Source organism: Suricata suricatta, chromosome 16, assembly GCF_006229205.1.
Source record: "Suricata suricatta isolate VVHF042 chromosome 16, meerkat_22Aug2017_6uvM2_HiC, whole genome shotgun sequence".
NCBI lineage: Eukaryota > Metazoa > Chordata > Mammalia > Carnivora > Herpestidae > Suricata > Suricata suricatta.
In genome coordinates this window covers 32,257,305-32,276,095 of record NC_043715.1, presented here as the reverse complement: position 1 = coordinate 32,276,095, position 18,791 = coordinate 32,257,305, and the positions used below count along the sequence as shown (strand labels likewise).

The 18,791-nt window shown below is 43.1% G+C and overlaps 1 protein-coding gene and 1 pseudogene across 4 annotated transcripts in view; one reads left to right on the top strand and one right to left on the bottom strand.

The window, feature by feature from the left end:
- Window positions 1–301: 301 nt before the first annotated feature.
- Window positions 302–1,116, bottom strand: LOC115281163 (annotated as a pseudogene).
- Window positions 1,117–9,317: 8,201 nt separating this feature from the next.
- Window positions 9,318–18,791, top strand: part of CNEP1R1 (CTD nuclear envelope phosphatase 1 regulatory subunit 1) — a 14,950-nt gene continuing 5,476 nt past the window's right edge. The window contains exons 1-5 of one of the 4 annotated variants that reach the window (XM_029925801.1): window positions 9,318–9,443; window positions 10,518–10,589; window positions 13,671–13,744; window positions 16,744–16,853; window positions 16,974–17,028. In XM_029925801.1, the coding sequence (XP_029781661.1) occupies window positions 9,419–9,443; window positions 10,518–10,589; window positions 13,671–13,744; window positions 16,744–16,853; window positions 16,974–17,028 (336 nt within the window). In that variant the 5' untranslated portion in view covers window positions 9,318–9,418. Of the gene's footprint in view, window positions 9,444–10,517; window positions 10,590–13,670; window positions 13,745–16,743; window positions 16,913–16,965; window positions 17,029–18,791 lie in introns of all 4 variants that reach the window. The other 3 variants (XM_029925802.1, XM_029925803.1, XM_029925804.1) reach the window with 3 other exon arrangements.

The window sequence follows — 18,791 nt, the reverse complement described above, 5'->3', positions numbered from 1 at the left end:
GTCTCTCTTTCTCAAAAATAAGTAAATATTAAAAAAAAATTTTTTTAAAGAAAGAAATTGTCTAATGAGAAAAAGAATAATGTAAAATCTTTTGCTTTAAAAAATAAAATCTTTTGCTTTAACAAAGAGCTTATTTGTTCATTTAATGTTTGTTTTTGTTTTTCTAATGTTTATTTATTGTTATTTTTTTAAATATTCTTAAGAGTTTATTACAAACTAGTCTCACAGGCCACAAGGAAGTAAAAAGACTTTGTACAACCTATGGGAAGCAGGCAGGGAGCTGAGGAGTCCCAAGGTGAGCCTAGGGCCTTGGTGGGCGAATTCCCGGGGGAGGGGACCTGAAAGGAAACCGGACAATTCCGTGAGCCTCCGAGAACAATGGCATAACGAACAAACAGGTCTGTGGTAACCGGGGCCACATCTCTGTGGAGCGACTTCCATAACTCTGTGGCCAAGGGTCAAAGAAGGCCTCGCATCCCCTGGGGAGGAAACTGCATCCCCGGAGGGAACATGCCCATCAGAGTTCCCGTCCAGGAGGGATCCCCATGGGAGGTCTCATGCCTGGAGGGGGTGCCCCTCGACTCATAGGTGGGGGAGGACTCCCTCGGCCAGGTGGATACTGGGTTGGGGCCCCTGCAGTACTGGCTGTGGTGGTGGCGCCGGCAGCAGACTCCGTGCCTCTTCCTTGCGGGGTCGTCACTTGTTGCGATGGCCCACCAACCCCTCAGACCAGCCCAGCAAATCCTGTGGGAGCCTGGGGCATTGGGACACAGGCTGAGATTCCTCTGCCAGCAGCCCTGCTAATCCCTGGGCCCCGGCAGCTCCAGCAAGTGGGGCTTGGCAATGCTAGTATCTTTGGGAGAAGGTCCCTCTACAGTCATGGAGACCAAGTCCTCCCCGCAAGCAGCACCAGACCGAGGACTCGCTTCTCTTCTCTTTCTGCTTGCTTTGAGTTCTTTGGCTTGATCTTCCTGAACTCATCACAGTCACAGAGGACCAAGTTCATGTGCTTCTCAAAGCCTTGCAGTCGCCAGTGAAGATGCCGCCGTCTTGCAGGATGCACCTCATCCTGTAGTCAATGTGCTGCAGCATCTGGCAGCTCTTGCCCATGGTCATGGTGGCGGTTCTGATGGCTCCGATCCCCGCCAGATTCCCCCAGGCAGAGGCCTAGACTCCCGCCAGTATCCACTTCCCCAATATTTATTTATTTTTGACAGAGAGCATGTGCTAGGCGGAGGCAGGGCAAAGATAGGGAGACAGAGGACCCAAGCGGGCCCTGCGCTGACAGCAGAAGTCAGATGCTCAACCGACTGAGCCAGCCAGGTGACTTATAATGTTTATTTAATTTTGAGAGAGACAGACAGACGGGGGGTGGGGGGGGCAGAGAGAGAGAGAGGGAGATAGAGAATCTGATATAGTCTGCGGGGGGGCTCAAACCATGAACTTAATTAACTGTGAGATCATGACCTGAACCAAAATCAAGCCACGCAGGCACCCCTCCCCAACTTTTAAAAATTGAGATATAACAAACAAAAAATTCACTCTTAAAATGTGTAATTCTAGGGGCGCCTAGGTGGCTCAGTCGGTTAAGCCTCCGGCTTCGGCTCAGGTCAGATCTCACGTTCGAGGGTTCGAGCCCCGCATCAGGCTCTGTGCTGACAGCTAGCTTGGAGCCTGGAGCCTGCTTTCAGTTCTGTGTCTCCCCTCTCTGCTCCTCCGCCTCTCATGCTCTGTCTCTCTCTGTATCAAAATTAATAAAACATAAAAAAATTTTTTTAAGAAAAAATGTATAATTCTGTATCTTTTAGTGTATTTACAAAGTTATGTAACTGTCATGACACTCTAATTCCAGAACATTTTCATCACCCCCAAAGAAATTCCATACTCATTATGGGTCTCTCACTCCCCATTTTCCCTTCATCTTAAGCCCTGGACACCACTATCCCACTTCTGTCTATGAATTTGCCTTTGCTGGATATTTCATCTGAATGGAATCCTATAATATGTTGTCTTTTATGTCTGGATCCTTTCAGGTAACGTAACATCTTCAAGTTTCAACCATGTGGCAGCATTTATCAGTGCTTCTTTCTATTTTATTGTTGAGTGATATTCAGCTGTATAGAAAGAACACATGTTGTTTATCCATTCATTCGTTGATGCACATTTGGGTTCTTTCCACTCTTCAGCTATTATGAGTAATACTGCTATGCACATTTGTATGCTAGGTTTTTCATGAACATATGTTTTCAGTTCTCTTGGGTATGTATTTAGGAATAAAATTGTTCGTTCAGGGGAGCCTGGGTGGCTCACGGAGTTTCCATGATCCCAGGGTTGTGAATCAGCCCCACATCAGGCTCTGCGCTGAATGTGGAGTCTGCTAAGATGCTCTCTCTCTCTCCCTCCCTCTGCCTCTCTGTTCCCTCATTCTCACTCTCAAATAAAGAATAAGATAAAAATAAAAATAAATCCTGGTTCATATAGTTACTGTATGTTCAATTTTTTAAAAATTTTTAATGTTTATTTTTGAGAGAGAGAAAGAACATGAGCAGGGGAGGGGCAGAGAGAAAGAGAGAGAGAGACAGACAGACAGACAGAATCTGAAGCAGGCTCCAGGCTCTGAGCCATCAGCACAGAGGATGCGGGGCTCGAACTCACAGACCACAAGATCATGACCTTGTGATCCCGTATGTTCAATTTTTTTGAAGAACTACCAAACTATTTTCCATATGGTTTGCACCATTTTACGTTCCTACTAACAGTGTATGGTTTTTTAAATAAAATTTTTATTTTTTAATGTTTATTTTGAGAGACAGAGAGAGCACACAGCAGGGAAGGGGCAGGATGGGGAGAGAGAGAGAGAGAGAGAGAGAGAGAGAGAGAGAGAATCCCAAGCAGGCTCCCTGCTGCAAACAGACTTGGTCACAGGGTTGTGAGTGTGAGCACCAGAATGGGTGAAGTGCCTACTTAAAGAAATAAATAAAATCTTTTTTTAAGTTTCTTTATTTATTTAAATTTCAATATAATTTATTGTGAAGTTGGCTAACATATAGTGTGTAAAGTGTGCCCTTGGTTTTGGGAGTAGATTCCCGTGATTTATTGTTTACACACAACACCCAGTGCTCATCCCAACAAGTGCACTCCTCCATGCCCATCGCCTGTTTTCCCCTGACTCCACCCCCACCCAACTTCAGTTTGTTCTCTGTATTTAAGAGTCTCTTATAGGCACGCCTGGGTGACCCAGTCGGTTGGGTCTCTGACTTCTGCTCAGGTCATGATCTCATGTTCGTGGGTTCGAGCCCTGCATCAGGCTCTGTGCTGACAGCTCAGAGCCTGGAGCCTGTTTTGGATTCTGTCTCCTTGTCTCTCTGCCCCTCCCCTTCTCATGCTCTGCCTCTCTCTGTCTCAAAAATAAATAAAACATTAAAAAATTTTAAGTCTCTTATGATTTGTCTCCTTCTTTTTCTGTTTGTAACTACTTTTCCCCCTTCCTTTCCCCAATGGTCTTCTGTTAAGTTTCTCAAGTTCCACATACGAGTGAAAACATATGATATCTGTCTTTCTCTGACTAACTTATTTCATTTAGCATAATACCCTCCAGTTCCATCTGCACATTGCCATTTTATTTTATTTCTATTTTATTTCTTTTTTAAATGTTTTTATTTATTTTTTGAGAGAGAGAGAGAGCGTGAGCAGGGGAGGGTCAGAGAGAGAAGGAGACACAGAATTTGAAGCAGGCTCCAGATTCTGAGCTGTCAGCCCAGAGCCTGACACGGGGCTCGAACCCACAAACCATGAGATCATGACCTGAGCCAACTTTGGATGCTTACCCGACTAAGCCACTCAGGCGCCCCTCCATTTTATTTCTTTTGGGGATGCCTGGGTGGCTCAGCTGGTTAAGGGTCCAACATCAGCTCAGGTCATGATCTCATGGTTTGTTAGTTGTAGCACCATGTGAGAGTCTGCACTGAGAGCACGGAGTCTGCTTGGGAGATTCAGCCTTCCTCTCTCTGGGCAAAAAGCCACCAGCTCTGCGGCTGGCTCAGTCGGTTATGCCTCCGACTTCAGCTCAGGTCAGATCTCACATTCATGGGTTTGAGCTCCGCGTCAGGCTCTGTGCTGACAGCTAGCTCAGAGCCTGGAGCCTGCTTCCAGTTCTGTGTCTCCCTCTCTCTCTGACCCTCCCCCTCTCATACTCTGTCTCTCTCTGTATCAAAAATAAATTTAAAAAAAGAAAAGCCACCAGCTCTCAGCCAGGTGAGCCACCCACACATCCCAAAAAATAATAAAACCTTAAAAAATAAAAATGTATGAAGGGGCATGTAGCTCACCAAAATTATTTTAGAAAGTATAGCCCTGGAAATGTAATGAGGATTATTACTGTAGTCACTTTTGGGAGCCATTGTGTTGGGGCCCAGTAGGCCAAAAAACCTCCCGCAGAGCGACTGTTGATGGCAAGGCCTCCGGGGTGCAGGTGAACTATTTGGGAAGTTGCGGAGCAAGTCGAAAGACGGTGAAACAACATTTGGCCTCCTGGGCCGCACAGGTGACTTCTGTTCATCCTGTCTATGAGTTTCTCGTCGCTTTGCAAAGAGGCATATACTTTTAGGCTTTGAATCAACTTGGGTCAATCAGTAACTCCAGCCTTCCCTTACTTTGTTTTTGTCTCTAGCTCATTGTCTGCTGTTGGGAGTAAACACAATCCTCTGTCAAAGATTTACTTCTTGAAGGATAAGCGTCTTGCCCATAAATAATTGCTGAAGGGCCTTAAGGAATGTAAAACTCCTCAAAGAGAATTCTTTAGGCTTATCTTACTTTAGAAACGGACTCTTGTTAGGGAATCCTTCTCTTGTAGTGATCTATTTGTTCCTGTTTTTTACTCCTGTCCTCTCTTCCCTGATAAGAATGATCCTTTCCGGAGCATGTTTTTACATCAAGGACCACAAACTATGTAATCGGTAAAGAAAAAAATGTAATCATCTATGGTATATAAGACACTGACTTCCTTAGTAAAGTGTGGTATTACCACCATTCACGTTGTCTGTCTTCTTTCTTATAGATATTGCGCCGACACCAACCCCCTACTCAGAGACTGAGGTGCGTGGGCTGGTCCCCCGCGCCATTGGAAGGTTCTGAACACAAAAATAGTGTGATTTCAGGGCACCTGGGTAGCTCAGTCAGTTAAGCGTCCAGCTTCCGCTGAGATCATGATCTCACGGTTCATGGGTTCAAGCCCCGCGTCGGGCTCTGTGCTGACAGCTAGCTCAGAGCTTGGAGCCTGCTTCGGATTCTGTATCTCCATCTCTCTCAGACCCTCCCCTGCTCACACTGTCTCTTTATGTCTCTCAAAAATAAATAAAAACCATAAAAAAGAATTCAAAAAAATTGTGTGATTTCATGGGCATCGGGGTGGCTCAGTTTGTTAAGCGTCTGGCTTCATGATCTCACGGGTTCATGGGTTCGAAGCCCCGTCAGGCTCTCTCATGTCGGTCTAAAGCCTGCTTCCGATCCTCTATCCTGCTCTCTTTCTGCCCCTACCCCACTTGCGCTTTCTCTATCTCTCTAAAAATAAATAAACTGTTAAACAAGTATGATTTTTTTTTAATTTGTAGTGTTTGTTTACTTTTGAGAGAGAGAGAGAGTGTGCGTGTGCTTGTGAGCAGGAAAAGGCAGAGAGAGAGGGAAACACCGAACCCGAAGCAGAGTCCAGGCTCTCAGCCATTAGCACAGAGCCCGAGGGAGGGCTCGGACCCACAGACGTAATATCATGACCTGAGCCCATGTCAGATGCTTACCTGGCTGAGCTGCCCAGGCACCCCGAGTATGATCTGTTAGTATTTTACAAACCGCTTTGAGACAAGCGTGGAAGGAGGGGGCCAGCTGGTGATCACTGAAGTAAAGCCAGGCTATTCGTGGGCTTGGACCAGAGTGGTTACAGTGGAAGTAATGAGAAGCGATTAAAGATTAAATGTATTTTGAGGGCAGAGCCAACAAGATTCGGTAAGTGATCTGATGTAGCATGTGGAAGAAGAGAAAGAGAGAGACCAATAATAACTCCAGCTACAGGGTTGGACTAAATCATTTCAGTCACTCATCTATAAGCTCATCTCTGAGATGGGTTTGATATACATTCTTTGACTCAGACCTGTTGCAGAGGGGTTTTTTTTTAATTTTTTTTAACATTTATTTATTTTTGTGAGACAGAGAGAGACAGAGCAGAGCGTGAATAGAGGAGGGGCAGAGAGAGAAAGAGACACAGAATCTGTAGTAGACTCCAGGCTCCAAGCTAGCGGTCAGCACAGAGCCCAACACAGGCCCCCACACAGGCCTCAAACCCAAGAACCCTGAGATCATGACCCAAGCCAAAGTCACATGCTCAACCGGCTGAGCCATCCAGGCGCCCCCTGCTGTAGGGTTTAAAGGAGCTCTGACACTCTTGAACTACAGAGGGTACAGGGCCAGCCCCCTTGGTAAAAGGTAACAAACCTTAGCTATTGTACTGCACATCCTTCTTCCAAGTGGATCTTCATCATCACTGATGTTTTCAGAGTCTGGTGTTTTATCTTCTGTTTTTACACTAATTCCTGCCTTATACAGGGCAGTAGTTAGTTGTAGGTAGCTTTAAATGCTTAGTTTATGTCCCAATGCCTGGAATATGTATGAATTCTTTAAGTACTTATTGGCTATGCTCTTGCCACATATCATTGATACGATGTCTTTGTTTTTTGTTTTGTTTAATTTTTTAACCTGGGGGTGTCCAGGTTGCTCAGTTCTACTCTTGATTTCAGCTCAGGTCATGATCTCACACTTCGTGAGATCGAGTCCTGCCTTGAGGTTCTGTGTTGATAGTGTGGAGCCTACTTAAGATTCTCTTTCTGACTCTCTCTCTGCCCCTCCCCTGTTTGTATACACATGCTCTCCCTCTGTGTGTGTTTGTGACTCTCAGATAAATAAACAGCAAAAGCAAAAAACAAAATTTCTTTTTTTATGTTTTTTAAATTTATTTTTGAGAGAAAGAGAGAGACTGTGAGCAGGGGAGGGTCAGAGAGAGAGGAAGACACAGAATCTGAAGCAGGCTCCAGGCTCTGAACTGTCAGCACAGAGCCCAATGCGGGGCTCGAACCCACGAACCGTGAGATCATGACCTGAGCCGAAGCCGGATGCCTAACCTACTGAGCCACTCAGGTGCCCCAAAAACAAAATTTCTTAACCTGACTTTGAAGCCCTATTTCCCTCCTCTCCTTTCTTACTCCCTCCTAACCCCCATGACCAATACAGGTAGATGCCTATGACAAGCTAAGAATGTGCACCTTTTCAAAGATACGTTCAACATTTATTTGAGCACAGTCGAAAGTGAAAACCAAAGAGGGAGAACCCTAGGAGGTAGTCCTTGGTCTTCTTTCTGTTGTTCCAAGCCCGTCCTAGAAACTTACATACCCCATCAAGCAAGCAGAAGACCTGCAGTTAACAGTCAGCAAAGTTCCCACTTATCACAGTGTCGTGTGCCGCCCTCTTCATCAGTGTTTCTCACTCCTCACCTCCCCAGGATCTCCCCAGGATCTAGCCCAGGAAAGTCTATAATATAACAGATGTTTAATAACCATTCTTTATTTTTTCTTTTTTTTAATGTTTTTATTTTTGAGAGAGAGAGAAAGAGACAGCATGAGCAGGGCAGGGTCAGAGAGAGACGGAGACACAGAATCCGAAGCAGGCTCCAGGCTCTGAGCTGTCAGCACAGAGCCTGATGTGGGGCTTGAACCCACAGACTGTGAGATCATGACCTGGGCCGAAGTCGGATGCTTAACCGACTGAGCCACCCAGGGCCCCAATAACCATTCTTTAGACAATGCTGGAGACCAAAGGAAAACATGCTGAATAAGACATGGAGGTGGAAAAATGGCCTATTGAGCAAAAAGTGAAAAGGGATACTGTGACTTAGGGCTTACATTAATTAATTAATTAACTAACTAACCCTCCTTTAGCTCACCGTATGGTATTACTATTACTTCCTTCATACAAGGAATTAAATTATTTACCTGCCTATTTATTTTTTTAATATTTTATGTTTTTAATTTATTTTTGAGAGACAGAGAGAGACAGTGTGAGCAGGGGAGGGGCAGAGAGAGAGGTTAACACAGAATCTGAAGCAGGCTCCAGGCTCTGAGCTGTCAGCACAGAGCCTGATGTGGGGCTCGAACCCACAAACCGGGAGATCATGACCTGAGCTGAAGCCCGAGGCTTAACCTACTGAGCCACCCAGGCGCCCCTGCTATTTATTTTTTTAAGTAAACTCTATACCTAAGGTGAGGTCAAACTGAGGACCACAAGATCAAGAGTTGTATTACTTATTTGCATGTTTATCGCCTGCTGTAACCCTTCCTCTCAGGACAAAAATCTTTTCTAGCTTCCTCATAACTGTATCCCTGATAAAATACAGTGAATAAAACATGTAATAAATAGTTTTTGAATGAATGACCACAAGGAAACCAACAAGAAGCATTTTAACTAAATATAAACATGGTCATGCGGTGCCTGAGTGGCGCAGTTGGTTAAGCGTCTGACTTCAGCTCAGGTCATGATCTCACAGCTTGTGGGTTCGAGCCCCGTGTCCATCTCTGTGCTGACAGCTCAGAGCCTGGAGCTTGTTTTCAGATTCTGCCTCTCCCTCTCTGTCTGACCCTCGCCTGCTCACGCTCTCTCTCAGAACTAAAATTTTTAAAAAATTAAAAACTTTTAAAATAAATAAATATAAACGTAGACATTACCTTACAGATTTTTTTAAGTTCTAGGTTCTGGGGGCTCATACTTTGTTTGAGTTCTTTATGATATATGAATGTTGGGTAAGGTGAGAAAAATTGGCCTAGGGAAATATGACTACTTAAGGAGTTAAGTTATGAAGGAACAAGGTACTCTACCTAAATACATTATTTGGGTTCTAGTTAGTTCTGTAGTCCCTTAAGTGCTAGAGGGACGATAGCTCGTTCATTTCTGATTCCCTCGTCAGCGACCAGATCGCTGCCGGGAGGGTAATGGGCGCTCGATAAATATTTGAGGAATTAAAGAACCAAGCGTGAAGCAAAGGATATACTTAGGAGCCACTGGCCTCGGACAGACTGTAGTTCCTCCCCGGGGCTGGAGGCGGCGTCAGCGCTACACCAGCCGGGCCGTCGGCAGTTCCTGGTCCCTCCGGCTGACCATCCAACGCAAGGCCCCGAGGCCGGTGCTAGTGTTAACCAATAGGAAGTCATCTTAGTTGTGGAGTCCGCAGGGATGACCAATGAGCGTAGCGGGTGTAGGTAAGGGGCGGTGCGACGGGGAGGGGCAGCGGAGAGCGGTTAGAGGTGGGAGTTGGCGCTTTGGGCCGCGCCGGGGAGCTGAAATGCGGACGGGACAGTGGCGGTGACCGGAGCTGCCGCCCGACATGAACTCGCTGGAGCAGGCGGAAGGTAGCGTGGGCTTGCTGGGTTGCCCGGGCTCCTCCCGGAAGCCGGCGGGGCTCTGGAGGGGCTGGAGTAGCGCAGACTCCGCCCCGGGGAGAGGAGGCCCAGAAGGATGGACTTGAAGGGGGTCGGAGCTTGGGGGCCGCGGGGGCCTGGCCAAGGGGCGGCCGGAGACGGCGGGACGCTGGTTCCGGCGTGCCTGGCCTCCGGGGGCGCTGGGGGGCGTTGCGTCAGCTCTCCCATCCCCCCCAGCTCGGACCGGGGACCCCTCTCCTGGGTTACTTTGGTTTTTTTATTCATTGGCGAAGATTTGCATTTTGCCTTTTGTGAATGCGAATTCACCTTATTTTATTCCGATTACTCCCGGGAATTGTGTCCTTAATTCCTGTTGTGGTTTCTAGTAACTGCTGGAGGAAGGGAGTGCCTCTTGATCTCCTTTTAAAGTTTAAGAAAAACGCGACCGAGCCTTTGCTCCCTCGGCAGCACCTTTAGAAGGCCTGCGGGCATGAGCTTCGAGAGTGTCACGGAGATCACCTGTAACCCATTCAGAGGGAGGAAGGGGGAGTGTCTTTGCACACCCACTCGTTAGCCGTATCAGAAGTCCAGCGAGAGCGGACAGAAAGCGTAGCCATTAATTAAATATGAGGGCTGGAAAGCGGAATCGGGTCATTGCGGTCAAATAGACCTCGAAGCCTTTGATGTTAGGAGAATACGTTGTTCTAAAAGAAAGTTCTTGGTTCCAACAGAATTAAAACTCGCCCTGATTTTGATCCTTTTATTTGCAACCCCCAAAATTCTAGCTTTCGGCGCCGGCTGAGGCTGCTACTGATTTTCTACATACCATTTTATGAAGCTTCTAAAAGTGAACCAGCCAGTTTCCTTATATGTGAAATTGGAATTAAAGAAACCCTATGTTTTTGTCAAGTGCTTAAAGCTGCCCTAGTAAACGAAGTAAACAGTGCAGTGATACATGTAAGTTGGTGTGTAAGACCTGAAGCAGTTAGTGTATCTAAAATTTCGTCTTATTAGATTCAAACTCATCAGGGTGGCTAATTAGAAATTTGACATCTCTTTACCTAGATCTCAAGGCTTTTGAGAGGAGACTTACAGAATATATTCATTGTTTGCAACCTGCCACTGGACGTTGGAGAAGTAAGTTCGTTTCTTTGAGGAAAAATAAGCAGACAATTGATACTTTTGTCCCCACCTAGCAATAATTTGCTTTTGTATAAAATGTTTGACTAACAAAGAAGATTTCCTTTTGTTTTGACAGTTTTACCTTTCTGTTTTCTTAATTTATCTTGAGAGAGCAGGAGCGGGGGAGGAGCAGAGAGAGAGAATCCCAAGCAGGCTCCACACTGTCAGTGCACCACAGCTGGACAAAGGCTTTGTCTCACAAACCGTGAGATCATGACCTGAGCCGAAATCAAGAGTCATGAGGATTAATGGACTGAGCCACCCAGGCATCCTGTCGTGACAGTTTTTCAATTTATTTAACTTTGTAAACAGTGCATTCTAAAGAAATTACTAAGAAAAGGAACTGGCCATGCAGGTTTTTATGTGTTTGAACTCTTATTCTTCCATTAAAATACATGCATTTTTAAAATTAAATATTACAGGAGCGTCTGGGTGGCTCAGTCGGTTAAGCGTCCGACTTCGGATTAGGTCATGATCTCCCAGTTCGTGAATTCGAGCCCCGTGTCGTGTTCTGTGCTGACAGCTTGGAGCCTGGAGCCTGCTTCTGATTCTGTCTCTCTCTCTCTCCTTCCCAGCTTTCACTCTGTCTCTCTCTCTCTCTCAAAAATAAAGACTATAAAATTTTAAATAAATTAAATCTTACAATATTGATAAGTAACATATAATAATTTCAAGGAGCTTGCTTAGCAGTTTTACAATTTGCTTACAAACTATTGAAGTTTTCTTGAGGAAAACTATATTTAACGTATACTTACAAAGGTTGTGAAATTACCCTTAGATAATTTTAGCAGAGCATGATTGTGTTGTTTGGGAACCTGTCCAAGGAAATATTCACATGTTAACTGTATATCCAAAGTATCACAAGTAACATAAAATATGATTGAAAGAATTGTGGTTATTAACCCTTGGAAATACAGAGGAAATGCTGACCAGTACACAACTGATGACCTCAGCACACAAAATGCTTTACTCACTTAGGTTGGGACCAGTCTTAGGTTCTTGGATGTGTGTTACTAAAATGAATTCCTGCAAAGAAGTAGGTACAACAGCACATGTTGAAAACATCCTGCGTTTCAAAGTGTAATTCAGTTATGGGACCAGAGAGCACTACTGAAGTTAGGCGTTTTTTTGTCAGGACTTCCTGTGATGTTTTTATTAGATCTGTTTGCAAAGCTTTATTCATATGCTGTGAGAATTCTGATTGGTCAGAATTTACAAGTAATGCCTTTCCCAAGTTCTTTGGTTTATGGAGGAATTATCCCCAAAACCTTATTTCCCTGGTAGTTGAAAATTCTTTTTTTTGTAAATTTTTTTAACTGTTTGTTATTTTTGAGGGAGAGAGAGTGAGCAGGAGAGGAGCAGAGAGAGAGGGAGACACAGAATCTGAAGCAGGCTCCAGGCTCTGAGCTGTCAGCACAGAGCCCAACGCAGGGCTGGAACTCATGGACCCCGAGATCATGACCTGAGCTGAGGTCAGCTTCTCAACCAACTGAGCCACCCAGGCATTCCCCCCCAAATTTTTGTAAATGTATATGATAATCTCCTATCTTACTAAATACAGTGTAGTGAGTGTAGTTTCATTTTTTTCTGTGATTCATGGTCTCCGTGCCTCTGTGAAAATGACTTCAGCTTGGGTAATGTACCAATCAAAAATAAGTGTTTGAGGTCCCTCCCATGGGATTGATTTTGCTTTTTCTCCATTCTTCAAAAGAAGAATCTGTATAGTATGACATATTTCTTATTGGAAATACAGAATTCTGAGAAATTGAGTTTAGTCTGTTCTGAGCTGAGAATGTAATTTTGAAATTTTGATTCTGTACTAAATACCTACAATGAGATTGTTTTCTTGTGATTACCTCTTCTAAATGTATATCACCAGGAATCCTAGATACAGTTTTACTACGTTTGTATTATTCTTTGAATCCTGATCTTTATATTTTAACACTGTCCGTATCCTAACTGAAGGACATTAATTTGATATCCAGAATATTAACTAAGTCTTAGTGTTCTTTTATTATTTTCTAGGAATACCATTTATTCCCTTTAAAATTTTTTTTAAAGATTTTGTTTTTAAGTTATATACCCAATGTGGGGCTCGAACCAACAACTCCAAGATCAGAGTAAGCCAGCCAAGTGCCCAGTACCATTTACAATTAAGTTTTATTTAGGATCTGTTAGAATTCCTAAAATAATTCTAGCTCAGTGGGGAGAAAGAAAACTTTTCTGAGGTTTACTATCAGTCATCGTAACCCTAACTTCAAGTGTCTGAAGAGAATCTGATCCTGATCGTGTACTTTACATTCCTTTATATATATATATGTGTGTATATATATATATATATATATATGTATATATATATATATATATATATTTTAATGCTTTATTTATCTTTGAGAGAGAGAGACAGCGTAAGCAGAGGTGGGTCAGAGAGAGAGGTAGAGCCAGAATCTGAAACAGGCTCCATGCTGTGAGCTAGCTGTCAGCACAGAGCCCGACATGAGGCTCGAACCCATGAACCATGAGATCATGACTGAGCAGGAGCTGGACGCTCCATGTACTCCGCATTGCTAACAGCAGGCAGTTGTCTGCAAGGCAAATCCTCTGGTCAGAATTCTCAGTGCCTTCATAAAGGAGTCTAGTTTGCTTACATTTGAAAGTGAGAGGTAGTTGTTTTTTAACTTGAATTTATAAGATAATGCAAAATCACAAAGCACATTGAAAGTTACATAATATGGAATCTTATACTAAAATTTTACTATCTTGGTTCTTGCTGCTTTTAATTTCATTAAGTCTCAAAAGTTCTGACTAAACTAATAAGGGGGACAGTATGATCCTCAGTTACTAAGTGTTTAAGTGAATTCCTCAAGGTCATACGGCAAGTTTCCTAATTCCTCAGTTTTCCGTTTAACAAAATGCTGGATCCTTTGGCTGCCGTTTATTAGGAACTGGTAGTGTTTGTATACATTTATTTATGTGAATATCTGTATCTTTGTTACCTGCTGCGTCCTCACTAATTTCATGTTTATCTTCCGTCAGTGCTGCTCATAGTGGTGTCTGTCTGCACAGCTACTGGTGCCTGGAACTGGTTAATAGATCCCGAGACACAAAAGGTAGAAGTTTTGATTTAAAAATGTTGGTAGATTAAGTGAGATAATGTAGTGTGGTGCTTTGTTCATTGTAAAGTATTATTCAAACGCTATCTATTGTTAAGAGTACTGATGCTGATCATTATATTAACACTATCTCTCATATTAATTTGCTTAAGAAAAACTTTGGCTCTTGTAGATTGTCTCTCACAGGGAAAAAGGCATAAGAAATATTACTACACTTACACTACTTCTCCTTTATTTCTGAATTTTTTACATGTCTTTTTACATATATTCACATATTTTTATATATTTCAGTGTAAACATATTCTCCTTTGTTCATTTAGGGTTATCTGTGCCAGCTTTTAAAAATTATAAAAATACTATTCTCTTCTGTCACTTATCTTTGGTAGTTCCTTTCATCATCCCATAAAGTATTTGAGATGACTTTGCAGGAAACATATATGATAAAATAACAAAATATAAATGTAATACAAAGTCAAGTGAGAGAGAAAAGACTGATTAGAAGGCCAGAAACAGGAAGGAAACCGGGTCACAGGCAAGGCCATGTGGGCCAGAACATTTGCCAGAACTGAATTACAAATGAGTCTGAGTGACCTGATCACTAAAGGCACAGTTCTGTGGTTTTCGGTCTCTGTGAGGAGAATACATATATAAGTTCCATAAGCTAGCAAGGATTTTGTTGTCTGCGTTTATCTTTAAAAAAAAAATTTACTGCCTGAAATTTAATATAGGAAACACTGAGAGATCTCCCATTGGGCACTGTCCAAGAGCATCCCTGTACCAAATGCAATAACACTTCATAATGTTATTTCTTGAAGCATCCTTTGATGAAATCCGAGAGCATGGTTCTCAGAATTCTTTCTTCTAACTTGTACCTTAATTTCAAACTCAGCCTTTTTTATTAGAGAAGCCATCATCTCCCAGTTTTTCAGTGAAGTTTTTTTCCCCTCAGTGCAGCTTTATTTAGGTAACAATGATATAGTAATTCTCTCAAATCATAAACCCACATCCTTTTTTAAACTGTAACGAGGTAGCCCACTTCCAGTAGCTTCATGTATAACCTGTTGGGTTCTACAGGGGAAAAGCCTAAAAGCAAGGCCTTTGTCAGCAGTCCAAAGGGCAGTGCAGGCAGCCAGGGGGTTCTTTAGCACGTAGTCTTCCTGGCTTTATCCGCTGGGGTGGAGATGTAGAAGAATAGGAGGTAGGGAAGGTTGCGGATGGAGTTTTACGGTAATAGAGGAGTTTCTGTGGCAGATGGGAAACTCTCCTGTGTGTTCATTTATAAAAGTTGGGTCTTAGGCTGTGCTTGGTGCTCGTTTTCAGGGGAAGAATGAGGAGGCTGCCAGGAAGATTGAAAAGGTCTCTCTTGGGAGATGAATCTGACTTCTAATTGGGAAAAATATAAGCTGATTTCAGCTAGTTGAGATCTTAATAAAACACAGAATTAAATGTAATTTGGGGGCGCCTGGGTGGCTCAGTCGGTTAAGCCTCCGACTTCAACTCAGGTCAGATCTCACATTTGTGAGTTCAAGCCCCGCATCAGGCTCTGTGCTGACAGCTAGCTCAGAGCCTGGAGCCTGCTTCCGGTTCTGTGTCTCCTCTTCTCTCTGCCCCTCCCCCTCTCATGCTCTGTCTCTCTCTGTATCAAAAATAAAATAAAACATTAAAAAATTTAAAAAATATAAATGTAATTTGAAAGAGGCCCAAAACTCTGTAGTTAATGTAATTTTCTAAATTAGGTGAGAATATAACTATTAGCCTAAGGGTTAGCTCTTTATATTTCAGTATTTAATAATCTCAGACCTGAAAGGGGTTTTAAAAAGCAATTGTTTCTGTAGCAGGAGTTGCAGACTCGAAAGCCAGTGCTTGACTAGCTGGGAGAACCCGAGGACAGAAGGAATCTAGCACAGGGGACAGTACGTGGATGCCTGATCTAAAGGGGGAGACTGGCGTTGAGACGCAGTTGATTGTTGCTATGGGGGAAAGAAGGCTGATTCTGACTGATGTGGTTAAAATTAACACCTGAGACACGATGTGTGCTTCTGTTGTGCACGCTGTGTGAGACACCTAGCTGGCCTGTGGAATTCCCCTGTCCTTAAAGGTTTTACAAAGATGTTCCTCTGGAATAGTAACCTTTTTTCAGAATTTTATCTTTCTGGGAGCTTCTTCTGTTTCTGATATTTCAGCCCCTCATTTCTTCATTTGACAGATTTATTTAATCCATACCATGCTAAGCCAGCTACCTGGTGCTTTTTGTAAGTTTAGGTCTCAGTCTTGAAATGTGTACGCATCTCTCAGTAGGAGAGTGAAGCACATGTGTCTTTGGCCTAGTTCTCTTGTTCCCATTCAGTTACTGGTCCATCTGATTTCTTTTTCCAGACTCTAAACACATCTTTCCTCCTTTAGTCTACACTTCTGTTCCCAGCAGTCCGGCTGCAGTGCCCACTCCTGTTCCAGTGCTGGACCCTGGACTCTTGTCTCCACGTATTTATGTTGTCCTGTTTCCTGCCATCATCTGATTATGCCCAGATCTGAAATTAGCCCTTTGTTTCTCTTAGACTCTCATTTGTTTGTTTGCTTGTTTGAGGTAGGCTGCATATCCACTGTGGAGCTTGAACTCACGCCCCTTGAGTGGTAGAGTCAGGGGCTCTACCAACTGAGCCCGCCAGGGTCTCCATTATTGTGTGTTTTAAATTGCTTCTTGCTGGGAAGGGTTCAGTAAATAGTTTTGGTAGGATAGTTTTTGATTGTAGGAATAAACTTGTAATGGTTCAAGTCCTATTTAGAATGAATGGAGGGATTATTGCTGTCTTGCTAGATGAAAGGTAAAGAAACGTTATTTTTATGGCTAGCAAAACAACTAGGGTTATTTGAATTCTTCAAATCCTCATCTTTTAGACGATTAAAATGTTAACATGTATTTAAGCACAGGTGGGGGAGGCAGGAGTTGGTATTGTGAGATTTTGGACATTTTTATATTTCAAACTCTTGTTTTTCAGGTGTCCTTCTTCACCTCGTTATGGAATCACCCATTCTTCACCATTAGCTGTATCACTCTGATAGGCTTGTTTTTTGCTGGGATACACAAGCGGGTCGTTGCACCATCGATGTATCCTTTGCAGAACCGAGTTTTATTCTCAGGTGAAATTACAACACCTTCTTAGTCATGTAGGTGTTCTTAAAAGCTTATTCCTTATATGATACATTTTCTTTGACCACAGTTTTTCAGTATAGCTGCTCGATGTCGAACTGTATTAGCAGAATACAACATGTCTTGTGACGACGTGAGTATTGTTTACATTAGAAAACTGTACATCTGCGTGGGCGGACTGAAATGTTTTGTTGGCTTACGTAGGTTGTTGGCATGGATTAATAGTGGGAATATTCTTCATAACACTGATCCTCAGATAGAATTTTACACTCTGAGATGCTGAAATAATCTGTAATGTCATACAGTTCAACTGGTAGTGTTGACAGTTTAATCTTTTTTTTTTTTTTAAAGTAAGCTCTGTGCCCAGTGTGAGGCTTGAGCTTATAACCCTGAGATCAAGAGTCACACACTCCAGCGACTGAGCCAACCAGGCACCCCCAGTTTAATCTTTCTTAATGACATAAAATCACGATGCGGTGTCTTATAATTGAAGTCATCATAGATCTAATATACAATGGTCACTCTTGGCCAAAAATGGCTCCATGCATGTTGGTTTTGTAAACTATTATTTATCTAATGGTATTCTGTGTGTAGGATTTTAAATTAGATCTCAGCTTGACAGGCTATGGACATACAAACCAGTGTTTTTAAAAGTTGATCAGGTTTTGACATCTTAATTTTTTTAATATTTATTTATTTTTGAGAGAGAGTATGCAAGCAGGGGAAGGAGGGCAGAGAGAGGGAGACCTGGAATCCAAAGCAGGCTCCAGTCTCTGAGCTGTCAACACAGATCCCGATGCGGGGCTCAGACTCACGAACCAGGAGATCATGACCCGAGCCGAAGTGGGATGCTTAACTGACTGAGCCACCCAGATGCCTGGTTTTGACATACTAAGATAAGATTATCTTGGGACATGTTTGACTGGCTCATGCAGTAGAGCATGAGGCTTTAATGTCAGGATTTTGAGTTCAAGTCTCATGTTGAATGTGGACCCTAGTTAAAATGAAAAGATGAATATCTCACAGTTTTGATTTACTCATTTATTTATGAAAGGGTTTTTACCTTCAAATTAGAAAACTATGGGGCGCCTGGGTGGCTCAGTCAGTTAAGCGTTGACTTCGGCAAAAGTTAAGATCTCACACTTTGTGAATTCGAGCCCCATGTCGGGCTCTGTGCTGCCAGCTCAGTGCCTGAAGCCTGCATCAAATTCTGTGTCTCCCTCTCTCTGCCCCTCCCCTACTCACACCCTGTCTTTCTTTCCTTCAAAAATAAACATTAATGGGCGCCTGGGGGGCTCAGTCGGTTGAGCGTCCTACTTCAGCTCAGGTCATGATCTCACGGTTCATGGATTTGAGCCCTGTGTCGGGCTCTGTGCTGACAGCTAGCTCAGAGCTTGGAGCCTCTTCAGATTCTGTATCTTCCTCTCTTTCTGACCCTCCCCTGCTTGCGGTCTCTCTCCCCCTCAAAAATCTATAAAAAAAACATTTAAGAAAAAAAATTTTTTTAACATTTACTTATTTTTGAGAGAGACACAGAGCATGAGAAGGGGAGGGTCAGAGAGACAGGGAGACACAGAATCTGAAGCAGGCTCCAGGCTCTGAGCTGTCAGCAAAGAGCCTGACGTGGGGCTTGAACCCACAGACAGATCATGACCTGAGCTGAAGTCGAACACTTAACCAACTGAGCCACCCAGGTGCCCCTAAAAATTTTTTAAATAAATAAACACTTAAAAAATTTAAGAAAACTATTAAGTAATATTCTATGTAGAAAATTGGGGTGGGGAGAAAATAAAATTGAAATAAAGAGGGAAAAAAAGATATTAGGAGCAGGAAGGTCACTGGATCCATGAAGAAATAAAAGACTAAACATTTTGATATTTTTTAATTTTTTTTTTT